Below are 22,095 nucleotides of genomic sequence, written 5' to 3'. Positions count from 1 at the left end.
ACCCAGTGAAGGAATGTGTTCCTCAACCCCTACCCTAAACGGAGAGCTTCCTGGGTGGATGCAGGTCCAGGCCAGGCAGCCTGCCCAGGACAGAGTGGAGGGATGGGGGTTGCGTGCAGGTGGGCTCAAATCTGGTGCGATCCCATCTCTGAGTGTGAGTGTGCAGAGAAGGAGGCTGTTGGAGTCCTTCTTTTGAGTTCCCTTCCTTTCTGGATTTGGTAGGAGACACTGTTCAAAACAGTGAAGCCCTCAGCTTTGTTTCTCTTTGGTGGGGAGAAGAATCATAAGTTCTGTTTCTTTGATCACAGTCAAAATTTCTTAAGTGAAGTTTAAAAAGAAAAAAAAAGTTAATTGCAGAAGTTCAGGAGAGAGGAAGGGTTGGTATTAACATGTTTCCAATGAGGCAAAAGGAAGTGAGGTGGTGAGGCAGAGTCTGCAAAGGGGCTAAAGATAGTGAACAGCAGATACTTAGAGAGAGGAGGAGAGAGAGTTCAGGATGACCTGTCAGGTCAGAAACCATCACATTCCAGAGAAAGAGAGCCTGGGGTATAATAGTAGCAAACCCTAGAACTTTGGCCTACTTGAAAAATAGGAACAAGGTCTCTTGGTTTTTTAGGACAAAAAGATCAGTGTTTCCTGATTCAATAAAGGAAAAAAAAAAAAAGAAGAATGAAGCTTCTTGATGCTATGGCACAATCTCTCTTGAGTACAAGAGCAGTATGTGACCAAGAAGAGGAAGTTGCCACTGTGGTGATTACTCTTTGTAAAACAAAACAAAACAAAAACAAAAACAAAAAACCTTAAGCATAGAGATCCCTGAGAATGCTGGAGTGGCATGCAAGCAGCTATTTTCTCATAATCACTGCTGTCATGTAAAAGCAGTGTATAGAAATGGTATTAGGATAATTTACTATTGCTTGTGAATAATAAATTAACAGGATAGCTTTCTATTTTGCATTTTCTGCTGATAAAACATCCTACCAGGGTAACGGGCAAGGTGGCTCTCATTCAAAGAGCACCAGGCACAGGCATTTTCACCACCTGGTAACAAAAGAGCAAAAGGGGATGTCACCCATCAACATATGTGCCCAGACTGGGAAATTCATTTCCACTCACAAACTGACCTCTGTTTGTTTCACACAAGGCTTTTCCAGCTAATGTCACTAATACGTGAGACAGGTGAAACCAAGATTTCCTTTTTTCGAGATCCAGAGAACACACATTTACCTTCAAAGCTAATGCACATTCTTTTGTTTTTGAGAATAAGATCTAAAATTCCCACAAGACTTTGATTATGTTAGCCAGGTTCCTAATTAGGATTATAAATTGACCATCTACTTACACCTTTGAGGTCTGCGCATCAGGGGAGATGTTGGGATTTTTATTTGACCCCAGTAGATCATTCATTTCTCTGTTTTCAAGTTCCTAAGAAGGTGGAGCTAAGGGCATGAGTCTCAGACTTTACACTGGGGAGCTCTTCCTTCAAATAAATCTTGAGTGGGAACACACACTGTGTAAATATGTAAAACAGACCCCTAGGAGATGGGGCAGCCCTGAACAAAGTGGCCTTGCTTTCCAAGGCACTCCCTGGGCCTCTGAACCTTGAAGACAGTAGCCTAAAACCACCTAACCAACCTTTACCTAACCTGTAAAAACCTGTGACTTTGGTAAAGCAGAGAGAACAGTATAGCCTGGGGCAAGCAGATAAATCCCAAGACCCCCTTCCATCTCCTGATGAAGAGAGACCCCACTGCTATGTCCGGAAGAGAGGAGAGAAAAAGGCATTGACTGCCTTTTTCTTCATTTTCTGCTGATTCAATTTTGCATTAGTTTCAGCTGCTGGTAGGATCATGGGTGAGTCTGTAGGGAGCCTGAAGGGCCAGGAGAGGCTAATGGAGACCATGCCCTGGCCAGTTGGCCTACTCAGAGGGTGATGGGGAGGGGGGAGGAGGGTGCTGGGTGACCAGTGGGTCACTACTATTATCACTGCAGCTGAGGTGAACAAGACTGGAATTCTAATAAGCAGAGGCCCCATGGCACTCAGTTCAACCTGGTTGACACAGGAGTCTTACCTAGGAAGGAGTGGGGGAGGGAAGAAAGAAAACACCTTCCATTGTCCAGCTTTGTTAGCGGTGATCTTAAGGGGGGAATCACATGGTATATCCTTCTCCTATGTCCCAAACCTTTATGTTGTTGTTGCAGTACTGAAGAAGTCAGGGCCTATATCTTGAGCCACTCAAGCCCTTTTTTTGAAGGGTTTTTTCAAGATAGGGTCTCATGAACTATTTGCCTGGGCTGGCTTTGAACCACGATCATCCTGATCTCTGCCTCCTGAGTAGCTAGGCTCACAGGTGTGAACCACCTGCATCCTGCCTCCAAAACCTTTTGCAAGCTGAAAGTCCAACTTACAGGGAACAGTGATGAATAAAGAAGTTGCCCAGGTGCCGGGTGCCAGTGGCTCATGCTGTAATCCTAGCTACTCAGGAGGCAGAGATCAGAAGGATCACAGTTCACAGCCAGCCCCAGAAAATAGTTTCATGAGATCCTATCTCAAAAAAACCCTTCACAAAAAATAGGGCTGGTGGAATGGCTCAAGGCGAAGGCCCTGAATTCAAGTCCCAGCACCACAAAAAAGGAAGTTGCCCGGGGGGCAGCTGAGCAGATTGTTCAGGTGGCTGGGGTCCAGTCTCTCTGAGGAAGGCAGTGTAGTGAGGGAAAGATGACCGCCTGAGAGGCGGGGCGGGGCTGCTGTGGATCTGCAGCTTGTGCCTAGGGCCAAGAGCAGCCACCTGGCCTACTTTCTTTCTGTAAAGAGAGAATCTTTACACCTAGAATTGACTTGAGGCTGAATGAAGGTTGAGGATCCTCCACAAACAAATGCAGCAGATACTTCTTTCCCTGCTGCTCCCTCTTTGTGGGGAACTCCTGGGTGAACTGTGGACATGCCCTGCAAGGAGGCTGTGACAGCCACCAGCAAAGGGATAAGCACTTCTGGCACTCCTAGCACCCTTTCACTTCCTCATCTGCCTCCCATGCCAGCACGTAACAGAGAAACCTCTCTGGGAATAGTGTGCTCTGCGTAAGAGCAAAGAATGTGACTGGCAGGAAATAGCCTCAGAGAGCTGCTCTTCCCACACCTTCCCTAGGATCAGAACATAGATCCTGGTGTCCGACAGGGCCTCTGGGTCCCAGAGAGCCACAGGAGTGATGTCAGTAGAAATCAAGGGCTTAGAAGGCATGCAGAGGATCATAAGCTTGTGTAGCCAGCCTGGGCTACATAGCCAGTTTGAGGCCAATCTGAGCTTCATAGTGAGATCCTGTCTCAAAAAAAACAAGAACTGGTGGTGTAGCTCAGTTGTAGAGTGTTTGTCCAGCCATGCATAAGGCCCTAAGCTCAATCACCAGCACTGTGAAAAAGCAAAGTTAAAAATGAAGCAGCATCATGAAAACCCTGATATAACCTTTTTGATCATTTTTCTTGTTCTACTTGACGTCCAAGGCAAAGTAGTTTCCAGTGAATTAAGATCCATCTCCAATTCAAGACTTTCTTGTTTGGATCACCAAGCAGGAAGGGGAATGACCCTGGGTCTCCCTTGCTTGCCTGGTGAGAGGTGACAAGAAGGACACAAGAGCCACCAAGAATGTTCTCCAATTTTGGTTTGGGAAAGTGGCCAGGTGAGGGTGAATCTCATCATGAACCATAATTGACAGCTACCTTCTTCGGAACAGGTCTGGCCTTCTTTTAGTGCTCTGAAATTTCCATTGGAAAATGGGAACAACCTGCCGCTGGTGGGCTGTGTGGACAGTATCTTTGAAGCTATCCCCTGCATCCTGCCCTGCAGGGTGTTCTTTGCTTTCCTAAGGCAGGCAGGGTCTCTCATCTGATGAGGCCCAGATCTCAGCTGTGTCTTTCCTGGTCTCTACATAGAATTGGCTTTGAAGTCATGGGGTGCTTCCAAGGCAGGATTTCCAGAGGGAGAAATCATGGCAGGTGTCTCTTGTACCTGAACGTGTTTTGACTGTGGAACAAAGTACATTGAAAAATGCAGCTCAGGAACTGGGAGCCCTCCACATTCAAGCTGGCTCTGAGTTTTGATCTCAAATTGGAACCTTTCAAGTTATTTCACATTTGGCCAAACAGGGTTCTTCGGTTTCTTATTTTTCCTCCTTTTCTTATAAAAGAACATAGACCTAAAAGGACCCCCGGGCACTAGTAGGTTCTTAGGAAATCACACAGCTGCCTTCTCTGTGATTCAATCCAACACTGTCTGATTAAACTTCCATCTCTGTCCATGAGAGCTGGGAGATGAATGGGAATAGGGCAATCACTCAGGGCCTCTGGAGTTGGAGGATTGGTTGGATTTAAAAAACAAAAGGTTTTAGGTATTCAGCTTCTAATGGTATCAGCTTTGCTTGTTCCTAGAAAAAATGCCAGCCACAAGGTGGAGAAAGCCCTGAAGGTATGGGGAAGTCATTGCTCACATCTCCCAGAGTGATTCACTCTGGAATTTTCCTTCTTGTGAAAAGCAAACAAGACAAGCACTCCAAACTTTCCACCCAGCAACAAATGCCTCCCCAACATGCCCCTCCCAGCTCTTTCAAAACCATGAAGATGTCACTTTAGAGCCACTTTTCAGTGGTCAGAGCAGCCAACCATCTCCTCTACTGTCAGGGACCATGGATAACTGACAAATAGAATATTCTGAACCTAGCTCCTGAGTGAAACTTCACCATCAGCAACATGAAGGATGGGAGGTCCAGAGAGACAGAGACCTTGCATAACTGTGGGCTCCAGATCTTGCAAAATACTCAATTTAGGCATTAAAATGTTGGCTGAATGAATGCATGACTCCCACAGGTATTTATTTAACATAGCAAATCACACAGATTTTAGTTTCTTTCTTTTCAAAGTCTAATCCCACTGAATAGTCCTTTCTAGATGTAATCCCCTTCTCCTACTTTTATTCCCAGAGATCTATTGAAAGAAGGACTTCTGGCTGGATATCTAACTTAACAGTTAGGTAAATGGAAGAATCTTTAAGTGGATGGAAGCTGCAACCAAGGACTTCAAATCCCAACTCTGTGCTTAAATCATCTGTTCTTCTGACCCTTGTCACCTGCCTCAAAGACATAGAGTCAGGTGATTTCTAGTGTTCTTAACCTGCCATTTGAGTGAGTGTCTGCTAGGAATTTCTTTAAGTAGATGTCCCTTTGTCACTTCCAGACCATTTTGAAAACCTGAATGGAAAGAGAATGTTCCAAACACAAAAGGCTTTTGTATGATTCTTCCTCCTGTAGAGAAAGACCCCCTTTCTGTAGCCACAGCCCCCCACACACAGTGCTTTGGGGATTCTGGGCAGTTAGTGCCTTTTCTTCTTCCACTGTCCCATGTGTTCATGTTTCCTGCCCTGTAACTACCTATACCTGCAACACACACAGTTGTGTGGTGAGCACTTCCACATTCCCAATCTTTAAACCCTTGGGCTGGCAGCCTCCACACACTCTAAGGCATGTTGCCCAGGCTGGTGAGCTCTGTAGAACTTCAAAGTGCACTGTTTCCACATGAATGAGGTTCACACTCTCTTCCCAAAGCTCAAGTGGAGAGAGAAAATGCACTACTATTTGGTCCTCAGGGAAAGCGAACAAAATGTCATAGATCCCTGGGCAGAACTTTCACTTTACAATTGTGATATCACTTACTAGAACTGTCCTTCCACACTTTCTAAAATGCAGACACTCTCACATGCCCTTAGGTAATGGCAGCTATGTGTGTGCGTGTGCCATTTGTACTGATACTGTTCTCTAGGTAATGGCATTTGCCTTCTCATTCTCCCTATTAGTCTGTAAACCCTGAAAAGTAAGGAATTACATCCTTTTCTTTCTTTGCAATTCCCCCGTGCCCAGTTCAGTGTCGCTCTGTGCCTGCCTGGTATTCAATAAACACTGCTGGCAAGGCAAACTGAGTTTTAATTCTTAGTAGTTAGAAATGAGAGACTCCCTATACTCATGATCAAAGGAGTTTTTTTGCTTTTGTTTTTGTTTTTTGCAGCACTAGGGTTCGAACTCAAGGCTTCACACTTGCTAGGAAGGCACTCTACCACTTGAGCCAGGCCTCCAGTCCCTGAAGGATTAAAAGAAAAAAAGATTTCTTGGATTCAATGTGTCTAGAGTACCACAGGAAAGAGACAAACAGAGGCGAGAGCCTCAGAGATGAAGAGAGCCTGAGGAGGGAAAGAATTAAGATATGCCCAGATGAGGAAAAGTTCCCAGAACCAGGTAAAAAAAAGCTCCAGACCCACAAAAAGACAGTCCAACACACAAGGATCCATGGAATACCTTCCAGGTTTTACATATATACATATATATATATATTCACCCACTTTCAAATACTGCAGCTAATATTCTGGTTCAAGACTTTGTGATTTCAGGGGCTTTAGCCCATGGCACAGCTGTAGGGTCACTCATATGCTCCAGAATGTGCCCACTCTCAATAAGATAAGTGTAATAGTTCAGGCCTCAAAATGCACAACCTGCACCTTCATGCTGGTCCTTGGAACTCTTGCCACCCTTGATGGCTCTGCCAAAGCCTTTCCTTCCAAATGGTCAACTTGTCATGAAGCCAGGCCTTAATAAAGGGACTGTTCACGTGTGAGTCTGACAGCTGTTACTCAAATGTTGGCTCTCTGTTCTACTAGGGAGAAGAGGTGCTATGTGGCAGAAACCCCATGCACTGAGAGCTAAAGGGTCTGAACAGATCTTGGCATACTCCAAGGTGTCAGCGTCTTTGTATAAGGAGACCGACAGTCTCTGCCTATCTCATTGACTAAAGAGAGGCTCCCATGGAACATGGAGTCAAATGGGCACTGTTGAGTGGCAGCAGTAAGAGCTGGTGGTCACCCAGTGTGCAGCAAGGCTTCCCTCTAGACTCACAATTCTCTGCAACTGGCATTTCTTGGGGAGAACAACACGACTAGAAAGATAAATTCCTTCCTGTGCAGTAAGTCTTTGAAATTTTTTTGACTCTTTAAAAACGATTATGAAAATAAAATTGTCTTCCCTGTTGGGTTGTAAAGTAATCAGATCAAGTTAATTAGGCAATGTACCTTGGTGATTAAGATCAACAGTTTTGAAGTGGCAAAGACCCATGCTTGAATGCCAGCTCCCTCATGTACTGGCTGCACAGTGTGGACAAGCTACTTAGCCTTTAGAAGTCTAGATTTGCTCATCAGCAAGATGGGATTGACAGCAGTAAAGGAATATTATGAAGATCAAATGACACTTTGGTAAGAGCCTGATACGTACAAAGTCGGCTCTCAAAATTAACAGCAATTATCAGTATTGTTTAGTATTTCTTCACATTATTTGAGATTCAGTTTACACAAACACAGCTAAGAATACGCAAATAACCAAAATAATAGCTGAACAACCAAAACAGTTGTAGGTGTACATGTCCCAACTGGACACTATTCATAGAGTCACCACTTACTTATGGTGACTCTATACACAACTACAGCAGCATTAATTGACACTTAACTGACTGCTGGGCACTTTCTTAATTATGTCAGATTAGTTATGCCAAATTCTCAAAGTTCCCTGAGGAAAGCATTGTCACCACCCCCACTTTACAGATGAGGAAAGTGGGGCTAATAAAGGTGAAGCAACTTGCCTCATTGCTTCCATGATCAGCTTGCCTCGCAGCAGGCTAGAAAAAGAATGAAGGGTGCTGGGAGAGCTGCAGTGTCATGTACCCAAGAGTGACAGGCTCACTGACAGCCAGTGGATTAACAGTAGGAGAGGAAATGGAAAGGGGTAAAAATCTTATAAAGAAAGACTTTCTTATCACTGCTGCCTGCACCCACTCACTGTTGGAGGTCAGAACACCCTAATAATATTAGTAAATCTGAAATAGCACACGATATCACAGCACAGTGCAAAATCATCACTACACCATTGAGAAAACTCAAATTATGCTTGGGAAGTCAGGCAGATGGGAGTGGGTGACATATTAAAGGGGTAGAGTCTCTTGGGACAGTTCAGCTATGTTGAATATTCTCCAGTAATATTATATGGAAGCCCTGACATTTAAAAAGATGATACACAATTATACAATTAAAGTAAGAATTAAGGAAATGCCAATACCTAGACATAAGTAGATAACTTTCTCATGAATCTTTGCCTCTTATTTTAATCCACTATATTAAAAAAAAAAGATAGTATCTTGCTCTGCTGCCCAAGTTGATCTCTAACTCTTGGGCTCAACCAATTCTCCTATGTGAGCCTCCTGAGTACCTGGAATTACAGGCACATACCACCATGCCTGGCTCACTGCTCACTTTAACCTAGCTTCTATCTAGTCTTGAGAAAAGTGATTCTTTAGTCCACTCTATACCTCTTGGTTTAGAGTCCTGGCTTTCATACATTTAGAAAGTGTTGCATTTAAAGGCTCATAAACTAATTCCATCAGATAATTCAAAGGAATATGTATTGAAAATAAAGATGTAATAATTATTAAATAAAACAGAGGAAAAAGGCATTAAGTAGTCTGGCAAGGCAACTGTTAGCCTGGGTTTTCAGCTTCTTTCCTGGGCCAGAGCTAGGCGGGCAGCAGAAAAAGGACACCTGCTAAGTGATGAAACATGTTTTATTGTTGCCTCTTGAAGTTAGATTTTTTTAAGTCTATCCATATCATATTGCCTAGGCTCCATAAAAACTGTTTCCCAAGTCCTCCAATGAATATTATCAGAACTTGACTGCTTGGAACACATTTAAAACAAATTTGAAAAGATTTTAAAAAGGGCACTTCAAACTGATAAAATCATCACAATGGAATCTTTAAACTATCCTCTATTTCTGGTTATCTGATTGGGAAGAAACCTGGGGAGAACTAGGAAAGGGGCCCCTTTTATTACAGCCCACACTCACTTTTTGGCCCACTACCACTGTCCAGACAGTGGAAAAACTATTCCCACTGGAAACTAAAGGTAGGATGCCAGATTTAGCCAACAGAGGCACCAGACACTCAGTTCTATTTGAATTTAAGATAAAATATAAGTAAGTTCCATACAATACTTAGGACATATTCCTGTTGAAAAATTATTGTTAATCTGAAATTCAAGTTTAACTGGGTATCCTGTATTTTATCTAACACCTCTACCCTTGGCTCCAGTCCCCTGTGGAATTTGATATGGGTGAGAGAAGGGCGTTCTAATGACTAACTTAGGATGGGAGAACTAATGGCACAGGCTTGGGGTTCTGCCTCTCTCCCACCTCTTCCCCAACTTTCTTCAAGGAGGCTCCATGGCTCCAGCTAATCTCACTCCAAGTCCATCCTTTCTTTCAGAACTACATGGCTTCTCTGAATCCTCTGAGCATCACCATCCACAGCAACTTCCCACCTTGACCTCCTCCTACGGAGGCCACACTTCAGAGCTGTGTAAACTCTGTGAGAACTGGTTGGCTTTCACATTCTATTGCTTTTTATTTTGTTTCTTTCCCTGCAAATAGGTTTGGAGGAGCTCTTGATGGGATGTTTCCTTTTTCCTCCTTCCCCCAGAGAGACCTCCTCCCACTCACTTATTCAGTAACTGAAAAGCACAGCAAACATCATTTCCAGACCTGAGTTAAAGCTAGGGCTGAATAGCAGGACACTGCCTTGATTCTGGCAATGGATGTCCTGTCCCCTCACTATCTCATGCCTCTGATTAGTGGTCCTTAGTGATCCACACTCGGTAATCATACAGATTTCATAAAAATGGAGAAGAAAGAGCTCTTGCTTTCAGGATTCCAAGGATGTGCTTGCAGCAAAACCTTTATAGCTAAGCTATAAAACGCATGGGAATATGGCGGAGACATTGACACAACAATAAAACAAGGGGTGAGATTAATGACGCCATAATGCAATCTGTTTTCATTTGGTGCAGAGAAAATTAATTTCTGAAGGCATTTCATTTAATGAAATATTTTGTAGCTTAACCTTTGATGCTTGCAACATTTTCTTTTGTACACTGTTCTCCCCTTTAAGGAGAGATGGTGGAAGCAAGTTTTACATCTCATTAGTATGGCTTCATGGCAGGTGATCTCTGCTCTGGACAGAGAAATGAAAGGTGTGGTCAGGGAACTAAAGTTATTGCTGACCATAATTTGCAGCTCTTTACTTCCTACCAAAACATCCATGTTAATAATTCAACAGGCAACTTCTGAAAGGCTAGTATGTGTTACCTTCCAGAGCAAGGCACCGGGGTGGGCTGGACGACCAGATAAGGTTGTGTAAGCACTCAAGATACTCTGACCCCTCGAGTTTAAATCCAGGGAAGCAGCGATAGGCAATCACAGTCCCCACTGGGAAGGAGGTCTGGAACTCAGAGATGTTCACATAGCCATTGGAAGAGGCTAGAGGTCTCAGGCAGCCTGTCAAACGTGAAAGAAAGAGGAAAGGTTTCGCTGGGTCATCGTTGAACACCCAAAAGCCAAACAGAATGCCAAAAGTCTTCAAGATTGCCCAACTGCAAAAAAAGGAATCATGCTGATGAAGGAAGCACTTTGGTCTTCCAGGCTCAGACTTCTTATTCTACTAGTTTATCTGTTTAGAAGGCAGATGTTCGCTTGTGACCAAGAAGGTCAGAGGAGGAGTTAGGAGTTAGGAGGGTAGTGAGTGCGTGAGATGGACTGGCAAAGCCTTAGCCAGGAGGTTCTGGGCCTGACTGCCTTCAGCATCACCTGAGGGGCTTTAGAAAACACTAATGCCCAGGCCCCAAGCCTGGAGTCTGGGGAGAGCCAGAGGATCACAATGTTTTTGTAAAGTTCCCCAGGTCATGCTAGTGTGCTGTTGGGGCTAAGAACCACTGAGGTACCCTAGGAGGAAAGAGAAACTCCAATGGCTTCAGTGGTGGTGGCGGTGGTGGCTTGGGCAGGTTATCTTTCAAACTCAATTCCACTGAGGAAGGGGAATTCCTGCCTGAACCAGGGCCATTAAACTTTTGAGAATCCAGTTGGGTTTCATGTGAAATACGCAAGGAATCCCACAGTGGACTCATTCTCACATTTGAGAATGACTCAGAGGGCTTTGGTGGACACAGCCTGCTAGGCTTCTGCTGGGCTTCTGTATCAACATCCAGGTACTGCTGCTGCTGGTTCTGGTGGTCTAGGAAGCGCTCTCAGAGAAGCCCTGGCTATGTAGTGGTCCATGCATCAAGCATAGAATTCTGCATACTGTCAGAATGGAAATAAGGTCAGGATCCTACATTCCGAAATCTAAGGCTTTCGTTGCCACTTAATCCTCAAGCCTGCACAGATAAACATTCCCAATGACATCAAATTCTGTAGTGTGCAGGATCCCCTATGCCTGCAGAATTTCTTACTGACTTTGGTAATGTCACTGGAGGGCATAATGACATTACAGAGGTAGTGCTCTTCCAGGGAAGAACTAATTGTGTGTGAAGTAAATAAAGAATAATGAAAGTATCTGCTTTCTCTTCCCATCATCAAATACAGATCATATGTATTTCAAGCACAATGGCAGACCACTGAACCCTTCCCCAGAGCTGACTTTGTTAGATAACTTCAAGTGTCTTAAAGGGATCTTTTCAGCAAATTACTTACTCTGCACCCCAGTATTTGGTGTCTGGGCATCAGTGCAAGTGAGGAGAGACAAGTGAGACACCAAAGGTGCAGAGCTTAGGCAAGCACTCATGCAGGGGTTGTGCAGTGCCCAGTGTGTACTACTGTGCCCTAGGGCTGCAAGGCTCTACATTCCCAGAAGGCCCCAGTCCTGAATCAGCCAATATTCAGGATGGACCAGACCTGAAAAGTTGGAGATCAGCCATTTTTTTAGATACTGTCATGGCCTTAGATTTTTGTTTCCAGAGCTGAAAAGTGCCAATGTTCATAGCAGAAGTGAAGTGAGGTGGGAATCAGGAATAAATAGAATCAGCTCCTTCCTAGGTTCTAAGCCACCTGTATGAGGATACTAGCTTATCCCAAATAAAAACTAACTCTGACCCATAGTGAACAGGAGGTATACAGACCCTCCTAAAAGTAGTCCCACCCCCAGGAGATGTCATGGGTTAAAATGTATGCATCTAATCACAGCTGAGAGGGAAAAATATGGTCATTCTTGATTGGAGACAGCCTGCCTGTCCTACGTGTAACAGATGAAAATAGGCTTCAACTTAATAGTTCAGTGGGATTTCCATTTGCACTTCTAGGTTATAGAGAAAAGCCTCCTCGGGCTTTGGCCCCTGGATACATAGGTGCAAATAAAAGTTACAGAATGAAATGTCACTCTAAGGACTAATTATATTCCCTCAGGGGGCTTGGAGAGGTGTCAGAATGTCTAAGGCAACACTGATTCCTAATTTCCTGTGCCGTGCCAAACAGGTGACCAGGAGGAAGCTGGTGCAGTGGTAGCTGGGAGATACAAGGTGGGGCAGGGCGGTACATGCCACGATACCTCCTCTGTGGATGTAGGGCCCTGAGGAACAATGAGAGAGATTGTTTCAAGAGGCACACCTCTTAAAAGTAGTCAGCTAGAGGCTGGGGGTTTTGCTAAATAGAAGAACACTTGCCTAGCATGTGTGACACCTTGGGTTCAATCCTTAGCACCAGAAGAATAAGCGAGTGAGCAAGAGAGAGAGACACTAGACTCGCTAGCCAGCCAGCTCTCATGCTGCTGCTGACCTAGAAAAGCTGTGCCTTGACTGGGATTTGAGAAAGGGGTGGTGAAGAACCACAGTGGACAGACAGAACAATAGAAAAGCACATATCTGAACTCAAAATGACACCCCAAGAGGTTGACCACTGTAGGATGTTTAAAAAATCATTGGGAAAAAAAAATAAAAAATCATTGGGAAACTATTTGCAGATGACATGATCCTATACCTTAAAGACCCAAAAAACTCTACTCAGAAGCTCCTAGACACCATCAACAGCTATAGCAAGGTAGCAGGATATAAAATCAACATAGAAAAATCCTTAGCATTTCTATACACTAATAATGAACAAACTGAAAAAGAATATATGAAAACAATTCCATTTACAATAGCCTCAAAAAAAAATCAAATACCAGGTGTAAACCTAACAAAGGATGTGAACAACCTCTACAAGGAAAACTATAAACTTCTGAAGAAAGAGATTGAGGAAGACTATAGAAAGTGGAGAGATCTCCCATGCTCATGGATTGGTAGAATCAACATAGTAAAAATGTCTATACTCCCAAAAGTAATCTACATGTTTAATGCAATTCCCATCAAAATTCCAATGACTTTCATTAAAGAGATTGAAAAATCTACTGTGAAATTTATATGGAAACACAAGAGGCCACGAATAGCCAAGGCAATACTCAGTCAAAAGAACAATGCTGGAGGTACCACAATACCTGACTTCAAACTATATTACAAAGCAATAACAATAAAAACAGCATGGTACTGGCACAAAAACAGACATGAAGACCAGTGGAACAGAATAGAGGACCCAGATATGAAGCCACACAACTATAACCAACTTGTCTTTGACAAAGGCACTAAAAATATACGATGGAGAAAAAGCAGCTTCTTCAACAAAAACTGCTGGGAAAACTGGTTAGCAGTCTGCAAAAAACTGAAACTAGATCCATGTATATCACCCTATACCAATATTAACTCAAAATGGATCAAGGATCTTAATATCAGACCACAAACTCTAAAGTTGATACAGGAAAGAGTAGGAAATACTCTGGAGTTAGTAGGTATAGGTAAGAACTTTCTCAATGAAACCCCAGCAGCACAGCAACTAAGAGATAGCATAGATAAATGGGACTTCATAAAACTAAAAAGCTTCTGCTCAACAAGATAAATGGTCTCTAAACTGAAGATAACACCCACAGAGTGGGAGAAAATATTTGCCAGCTACACATCAGACAAAGGACTGATAACCAGAATATATAGGGAACTTAAAAACTAAATTCTCCCAAAACTAATGAACCAATAAAGAAATGGGCAAGTGAACTAAACAGAACTTTCTCAAAAGAAGAAATTCAAATGGTCAAAAAACACATGAAAAAATGCTCACCATCTCTAGCAATAAAGGAAATGCAAATTAAAACCACACTAAGATTCCACCTCACCCCTGTTAGAATAGCCATCATCAGCAACACCACCAACAACAGGTGTTGGCGAGGATGCGGGGAAAAAGGAACCCTCTTACACTGTTGGTGGGAATGTAGACTAGTACAACCACTCTGGAAAAAAATTTGGAGGCTACTTAAAAAGCTAGACACTGATCTACCATTTGATCCAGCAATACCACTCTTGGGGATATACCCAAAAGACTGTGACACAGGTTACTCCAGAGGCACCTGCACACCCATGTTTATTGCAGCACTATTCACAATAGCCAAGTTATGGAAACAGCCAAGATGCCCCACTACTGACGAATAGATCAAGAAAATGTGGTATCTATACACAATGGAATTTTATGCAGCCATGAAGAAGAACGAAATGTTATCATTCGCTGGTAAATGGATGGAATTGGAGAACATCATTCTGAGTGAGGTTAGCCTGCCCCAAAAGACCAAAAATCGTATGTTCTCCCTCATATGTGGACATTAATCAAGGGCAACCACAACAAGGGGATTGAACTTTGATCACAAGATATATGCGAGAGCACACAAGGGAGGTCTGAGGATGAGTAAGACACCTAAAAAATTAGTTAGCATTTGTTGCCCTCAATGCAGAGAAACTAAAGCAGATACCTTAAAAGCAACTGAGGCCAATAGGAGAAGGGAACCAGGAACTAGAGAAAAGGTTAGATCAAAAAGAATTAACCTAGAAGGTAACACACATGCACAGGAAATTAATGTGAGTCAACTCCCTGTATAGCTATCCTTATCTCAACTAGCAAAAACCCTTGTTCCTTCCTATTATTGGTTATACTCTCTCTTCAACAAAATTAGAAATAAGGGCAAAATAGTTTCTGCCAGGTATTGAGGGGGTGGGGGAGAGAGGGAGGGGGCCGTGTGGGTGGTAAGGAAGGAGGTGAGGGCAGGGGGGAGAAATGATCCAAGTATTGGATGCACATATGAATAATAAAAAAAAAATCATTGGGAAAAAAGAACTCCTAAGGAAGTACACTGTATTTAAGTGACACAAAAGGCAATAGAAAGAGTGAAAGGAAAAGAAAAGGGATATATGGAAAATATGAAGGCAAGAAATGGCTAGAGCCCAGGCTGATTTTCTTCCCCATCACTCTGACAGTGTCAGAGACCTGGAACGAATCAGTGGTTAATAATGTTTATTTGAATAAGGAGCCAGATGCTTATTTTGTAGACAGTCTCTGAACATGTAAATAAATACCATGTCTCCTTTCAAAATGAAATACAGGACAGTCTAGCAGCATAGGCAGCTTCTGGGGGAAAGGCAGGCAGTATGATGGTCAAGCTGTCTCTGTACTCCCAATTCTGAAGGCTGTGTTCTGTCATGGGATCATGAATCTTAAGTGCCCATGTAAGAAAACAATTTATTTCTGATGATGGGGCACACAAAGCAATATCAGGGTCTGCCAGTCGTGATTTCCAAGTGCAAAGTTAACATTCGTTTCAACATTAACATGCTAGTGGCTTTTGGAGCAAATAAGAGCGCTCTCCTTCTCTCTCACACTATGAATTATGCATTGGCTTCTTGGTCCTTTGGTTCAAATCACATGTCAAAGAATAAAATCAGAATTAATGTGAACTTGAGTGCTTATTTGCACAAACAGGGGAAACCTCTATGTTGGCTGGGGCAAATTTTTTTAAAAATTAGGGAAAATATACATTCTCTTTGTTGTTTGGATGAAATTTGAATTGGATTAATTTTCTGATCCTCACTTATTATAAAAAGGGATAGCTTTATTAAGAGAAAAAGCCTCTGGAAGATGGGCTTTTCTATATTCTCACTGTAAGTATTGATATTGAAATAAGTATATTATTTCTTTTATTTTATTTTTTTCATTTTTCTTTTATTATTCATATGTGCATACAAGGCTTGGTTCATTTCTCCCCCCTGCCCCCACCCCCTCCCTTACTACCCACTCCGCCCCCCCTCCCCCGTCAATACCCCAGCAGAAACTATTTTGCCCTTATTTCTAATTTTGTTGTAGAGAGAGTATAAGCAATAATAGAAAGGAACAAGGGTTTTTGCTGGTTGAGATAAGGATAGCTATACAGGGCATTGACTCACATTGATTTCCTGTGCGTGGGTGTTACCTTCTAGGTTAATTCTTTTTGATCTAACCTTTTCTCTAGTACCTGTTTCCCTTTTCCTATTGGCCTCAGTTGCTTTAAGGTATCTGCTTTAGTTTCTCTGCGTTAAGGGCAACAAATGCTAGCTAGTTTTTTAGGTGTCTTACCTATCCTCACCCCTCCCTTGTGTGCTCTCGCTTTTATCATGTGCTCACAGTCCAATCCCCTTGTTGTGTTTGCCCTTGATTAATGTCCACATATGAGGGAGAACATACGATTTTTGGTCTTTTGGGGCAGGCTAACCTCACTCAGAATGATGTTCTCCAATTCCATCCATTTACCAGCGAATGATAACATTTCGTTCTTCTTCATGGCTGCATAAAATTCCATTGTGTATAGATACCACATTTTCTTAATCCATTCGTCAGTGCTGGGGCATCTTGGCTGTTTCCATAACTTGGCTATTGTGAATAGTGCCGCAATAAACATGGATGTGCAGGTGCCTCTGGAATAACAGTCTTTTGGGTATATCCCCAAGAGTGGTATTGCTGGATCAAATGGTAGATCAGTGTTTAGCTTTTTAAGTAGCCTCCAAATTTTTTTCCAGAGTGGTTGTACTAGTCTACATTCCCACCAACAGTGTAAGAGGGTTCCTTTTTCCCCGCATCCTCGCCAACACCTGTTGTTGGTGGTGTTGCTGATGATGGCTATTCTAACAGGGGTGAGGTGACATTATTTCTTTTAAATGTGTAAGGTTCATCATTGTGTTTATAGCCTAACTATGTCTCCTAATTCTTTTTTTTTTTTTTTTTGATGGTCCTGGAGTTCATGCTCTACTATTTGAACCATGCTCCAAGGACTTTTTGCTTTAGTTATTTTCAGGATAGGGTTTCACGTTATTTTTATGATAGGGTCTCACATTTTCTCCTGGGCCAGCATGGACTGAGATCCTCCTATTTATACCCCCCATGAAGCTGGGATGGCACATGCCACTGTATCCAGTTTATTGGTTGAGATGGGGTTTCACTAACTTTTTATCTGGGTTGGCCTTGAACCATAATTCTCCTACTCTCTGCCTCCTAAGTAGCTTGGATTATAAGTATGAATCACTGTGTCTGACGTATAAGTTTCCTAATTTTGTAAGTACTTCTGATTCCCTAGAATAAAGGGGTATCCAACATGCTAAAGAGTGAGGTCTTTCCTGTTTGTATTTTAAAACTACATGTATGGATCTGAGCCACTATAGGCATGACAGCAGAGATTCCAAGAGCAGAGATCCAGAAGCCCCAGCGAAGATACGGTGGGATCCATGTGGGATGGATGGCCTTCTATTTTCTCTGCCATCATCTCTATTGCTCTGTTAGAGAAATGTGTACACCACCATGAAGTCCAAGAGAAAAACAGCTGGCAACATTGGCTCCCATCCCCTACCTTGACAGATGGGCAGGTTATCCCACATCCCATCATCACGACATAATGAAACTATGTTGTACAGGTCAGGGTACCGGATCTTGAATCCTTCATGACAGGTGATGATCAATTTATCTCCATGCCTGTACGTCTTGTTATGAATCTCAGCATCTTCGATTTGAGGGATACGGCAATCTGAAATTTTGTAAAAGTTATACATTACTTCTGGAATTTACAATAATTAACAGCTTCACAAGAAAGCCAGTATTTTCAGACCTTGCCTCAACCTACACAACAGTCTGATACATGGTATCTTGCTTGTCACTAGGCTCAGGTTCCAACAGTAAGCATCACAGCCTCCTTCACAGGAGTGACAGGGAGAGTCAGCTCAGAAAAGAGAGACCCAGCTTATAGAGACCCATTCACAAAAGAAATTTTATTTCTTGCCTGTGACACTTTATACTGTACAATTGATCTTATGAATGATTTTGGAAATAAATGAAGAAAGACAAGAGTTGGGGGTTAACCTGAACTATCTGGTTATACATGTTGCTGTGTTTGTGGACAGAGCATAACACAATGTAGCCTGTCAGTCTGGCCCCTGCAACCACCCAGGCATGCCACCCTCAGTCTGTTTGCACACAAACATGGTGTGCAAAACAGCACGGGGTCAAGTTGTGGCTGCATTTGCCATGAGCATCTCCTGTCTATCTTAGGCATTTTTAAAAAGATAATAGAGCAGCACGTGGTCTTGCAGACCTGACAATGGCTCAGGAGCTGCTCGCACTGCCTCCTAAAAGTGGAGTAGAGCAGATCACACGTGCTCAGGAGGAGAGATGAGCAAGGCTGGGCGGTCAGGGGAAGGCTGAGGAGGAGCAAGGAGTCCATGCAGCAATAGGATAAAAGCTAAACTAAAATGAGCAGATGATAACTGTCCACTTCTAACTGTGTCTACTTCTAATTTACTGTGTGGGCCACTTGCTGCCAGGATGGGGTCCTGTTCCTCTTGTCCCCACCCACCTAGAACATTAAGTCACACTGATCCAAACACGTCTCTCTTTATCTCTTACGGGCACATCTCTGTTTAATGTTTCTGATTTTATGCAAATTTTTGTTTTGCTTTTGTTTTATAGGTTTTGTTTTTTCATTGATGGATATCTAATCCAGGGCCTTAAGCATGTTAAGCAAGTGCTCTACCATTGAGCTACACCCCCAGCACTGCAAATGTTTCTCATTTTAGATGCATGAGTTTGGAAGTATGACCTATAGAAGGGTTATGCTCCAAACTAAATTTTTCAAAACAAGGCAAAAATCCAAGGACAACACTTTGTCAATCATAGAAACTTCTCCAGAAATTCCTCAGTGCTTCAAAAGATGGTTAGCTTCTCAGCCACATTCTTCATAGCCCACTGAATGCACAGTACAGTTGGAATAGCATTACCAGGAGTCCTGGCCTTCAAGTTGCTTTAAGCTTTGAACTGTCAGCTCTAAGGTGCTGGGAGCCCTCTAAGAGGTGGAAAGGAAGGAGGAAGGAGTGGCTGGCTGGGTAGGTGGCTCTGATCTGGTGGCTGCAAACTTTGGTGGTTTACTGGGAGTAGCGAGAAATCTGACGCAACTGGCTCCAGAAAATAGGACATCAGCGGTGGGAAAGACTCAGGCAGAAGGGGGGCCTTCCTGTGTGTGGTGGGCCTGGCAGCTGGGGAGTGAAGGGGTGGTAGCCATTCACAGTACACGTCATCTGAAGTCAAATGCGTGTACGCACTTTTATCTCAGCCTTTGTCACCACCATAAGCTTTCGAGTAGGACCTGTGTCAACCACTTCCTCTGACATTACTTTTCTGTTTCCAGACCTGTGCATGCACCTGGCAAAGGAGAAATGCAGAGGGGGCTATCTGAACCTATGTTCGAGAACCCTGAGTACACCTAGTCCTCAGGAGCCTGGTTAACTGGATTTCTGCACAGCTGGCCAATCTGCCTTCCCCCAAGGAAACCTATCATCAGGCTGCCCAATAGCCCCTGAATTTCCATGTAGTGTCTTGGCTGGAGAACTGTGCTCTGGTTTCATTTTTGTGCATCAGGCTTAGAAAGGGGTTTTCCAAGTGTTCATATTCAACCAACAATTTTTCCATTAAAAGTAGCTGAATTCCTCCCAAATCATTCCCAGAATAATGCTGACTGAAGTCACAAGACAACTGACAACTTTTTGCATGCTACTGCTGTCTTTTTCTTAATGGAAAATGTGAATTATGTTTTTCAATGGCACTATGAAGAAATTATTCACAGCAAATAAAAACACATTTATCAAAGCATCTGTGTGTAAAATCTTAGCTGTAAATAGCTCCTGTGGTGGTACTTTTTATGTCTAAATTTACTATTTTCATGATGAACTTGAAATTTGCTGAAGAATTAACTGGCATAGTCAGGAGGTGGCCAGCTTTAAGAGTAAAGTCAATGGAGAGAATGTCCACCTGGGCCTTGGAGACATGTGAACACTGGCTGGCCGGAGCAGAAACACCCATGCCTTGCTCTCAAGGCTGATTTCTCAGCCTATGGTGTTTAATGCAGAATACTTTGAACTTCCAGTTAGGATTCCAAGTTTCTACAAGTAGGAGTTGGGTCTATAGTACAAAATATGACATAGAGTTTCAAAAGGGGTCTCAGCCTGCCAAATTCCAGTAAATGTATACTCTGTTCAGAGGAGTCTTCATGGGCAATGACACAGAGCCAACTCACTATGTGGAGTAACCACATGTCAAATGGGAAGTAAGAAGTTAGAGTTAAAGTCCCATCAAGGTAGAGAAGCTAAGAGGGGCTGTGCCCTAGGAGTAAGGGAAACACTAAAATAGATTGGCTCAAACAAACAAGCTAAATAGAAGAAAAGACCATCCAGTCTCTCCAAGTTTTCATGCCCAATGTTTTACATCTTCTCCCCCAGCTGAAGATCAAGAGAAGATGGCATTTGGATGAGTATGTACCCCAAAGATCTGTCTGTGACAGTGAGTAACAGTAACCATGAACCTTATTTCTATGGAAAACAAAAGAATGCAAGACCTTTAGTCTCTGAAAATAAATGTGAACTCTTCATCAAGGCTGAAGTTTCACACAGAAACACCAACACTCCTTGACTTATGACAAGGTTATATCCAGATAAACCCATTGTAAGCTGAAAACACTGTAAGTTGAAATGTATAAATATAACTAACCTACTGAACATCCTAACTCAGCAGCATAGTACTCATGATCTTGTGGCTGAGAGGAGTTATGGCTTGCTGCCACTGCCCAGCATTGAAAGAATGTATTGAATTCCATATTACCAGCTCAGTTAAAAACATAAGTCAAAATGTGAAGTATGGTTTCTCTGAATGTGTATTGCTTTCAAATCATTGTAAAGTTGAGAGATCATAAGTTGGAGACTGTTTGTAACACAATTTTCTATAGCAAAAATTCATATAGTCAGAGATGATTTTTCAAAGTCACTTCAAGCATATTATTACCAAGGACTATAAAAAGTATTTATTGTTCTCTGATTCTGTCATGTAGAATCTGGTCAACAATTAGAATTTAGATACATGAGACATAAGTGGGCACTTTCAGGGTATGCCTGAGAGATATCAAAGGCTTCTATTCTGGAAGTTATTTTTCATGAGCACACCACTGTCATTATTTTTGTACCTTGCTCCTAGTGACAATGGGGATTCAGTATAATGAATACATAAAAGGAGCAAAAGATCCTAAGGCAGTATTACACAGTTACATCTAAGTGCAAATTAATATATTAAATTAGTTAGCACAGAGCAAAGTCCTAGGGGATGGAGCAAGCAGAGTAAGAGTAAAAGAAATTTTCAAGGATTCGGTGCCACACATTTGGCTTTACTTTTCTTTAAAATGTTAGTTAAATGTGAAAATGAATTTGATTTCTTAAAAATGCTACATGTCAACATCAGTATTCCCCAAAACTGGTCCTAGGAATGTAAATATAACACTCAGAGTTCAACAATCCACATTAATATATTAAAAGCTCTAAAAGTTCTGGCTGAAAGGAATTTGACTTAATTTCACTTAAGCCAGCCTTCGTAAAGCTTATTTATCATCCAGCTATTCTAATTTATCCATTCAGTGAATTATTCAGCACTTATGTATGGCTGAGTATGTTCTAGGTTGTTGGAGATAGTCAAGATTCCTACTCTTATAGTACTTGCACAGAGGGAACCTGCTACCAGAAAAATTAAGAGATAAATGAACTAGAAAATAACACGCAGTGCTCACCGCAATGATGAACACATAACAAGGTGATAAGATAGGGATTGACTTGGGGACTCATTTAATTTGGGCAGACAGGAAAGGGGCCTCTGAGGAAATGACATTTATTGAGCTGAGACCTGAATGGCAACAAGGATCTAATTATGTGCAGATCTGGGAAAAGAAAATTTCGGGCAGCAGAACAGCTGGTGCAAAGGCCAGGAAAGCACTTGGTGTCCTGTGAAACACAAAAG

General features: G+C 42.6%; 1 protein-coding gene across 4 annotated transcripts in view; it reads right to left on the bottom strand.

The window, feature by feature from the left end:
* The window catches only part of Susd4 (sushi domain containing 4), a 128,248-nt gene that overhangs the window by 22,601 nt on the left and 83,552 nt on the right, over positions 1–22,095 (bottom strand). For 3 of the 4 annotated variants that reach the window (XM_074048246.1, XM_020153626.2, XM_074048244.1), the window contains 2 exons: positions 17,624–17,797; positions 10,219–10,407 (listed from right to left, as the gene is read on the bottom strand). In XM_074048246.1, coding sequence (XP_073904347.1) covers positions 10,219–10,407; positions 17,624–17,797 — 363 coding nt within the window. The remainder of the gene's footprint in view (positions 1–10,218; positions 10,408–17,623; positions 17,798–22,095) is intronic. The other variant, XM_074048245.1, reaches the window with a different exon arrangement.

The sequence above is a fragment of the Castor canadensis genome, chromosome 11, assembly GCF_047511655.1.
Source record: "Castor canadensis chromosome 11, mCasCan1.hap1v2, whole genome shotgun sequence".
Classification (NCBI taxonomy): Eukaryota; Metazoa; Chordata; class Mammalia; order Rodentia; family Castoridae; genus Castor; species Castor canadensis.
This window is presented reverse-complemented; position numbering and strand designations above follow the sequence as displayed.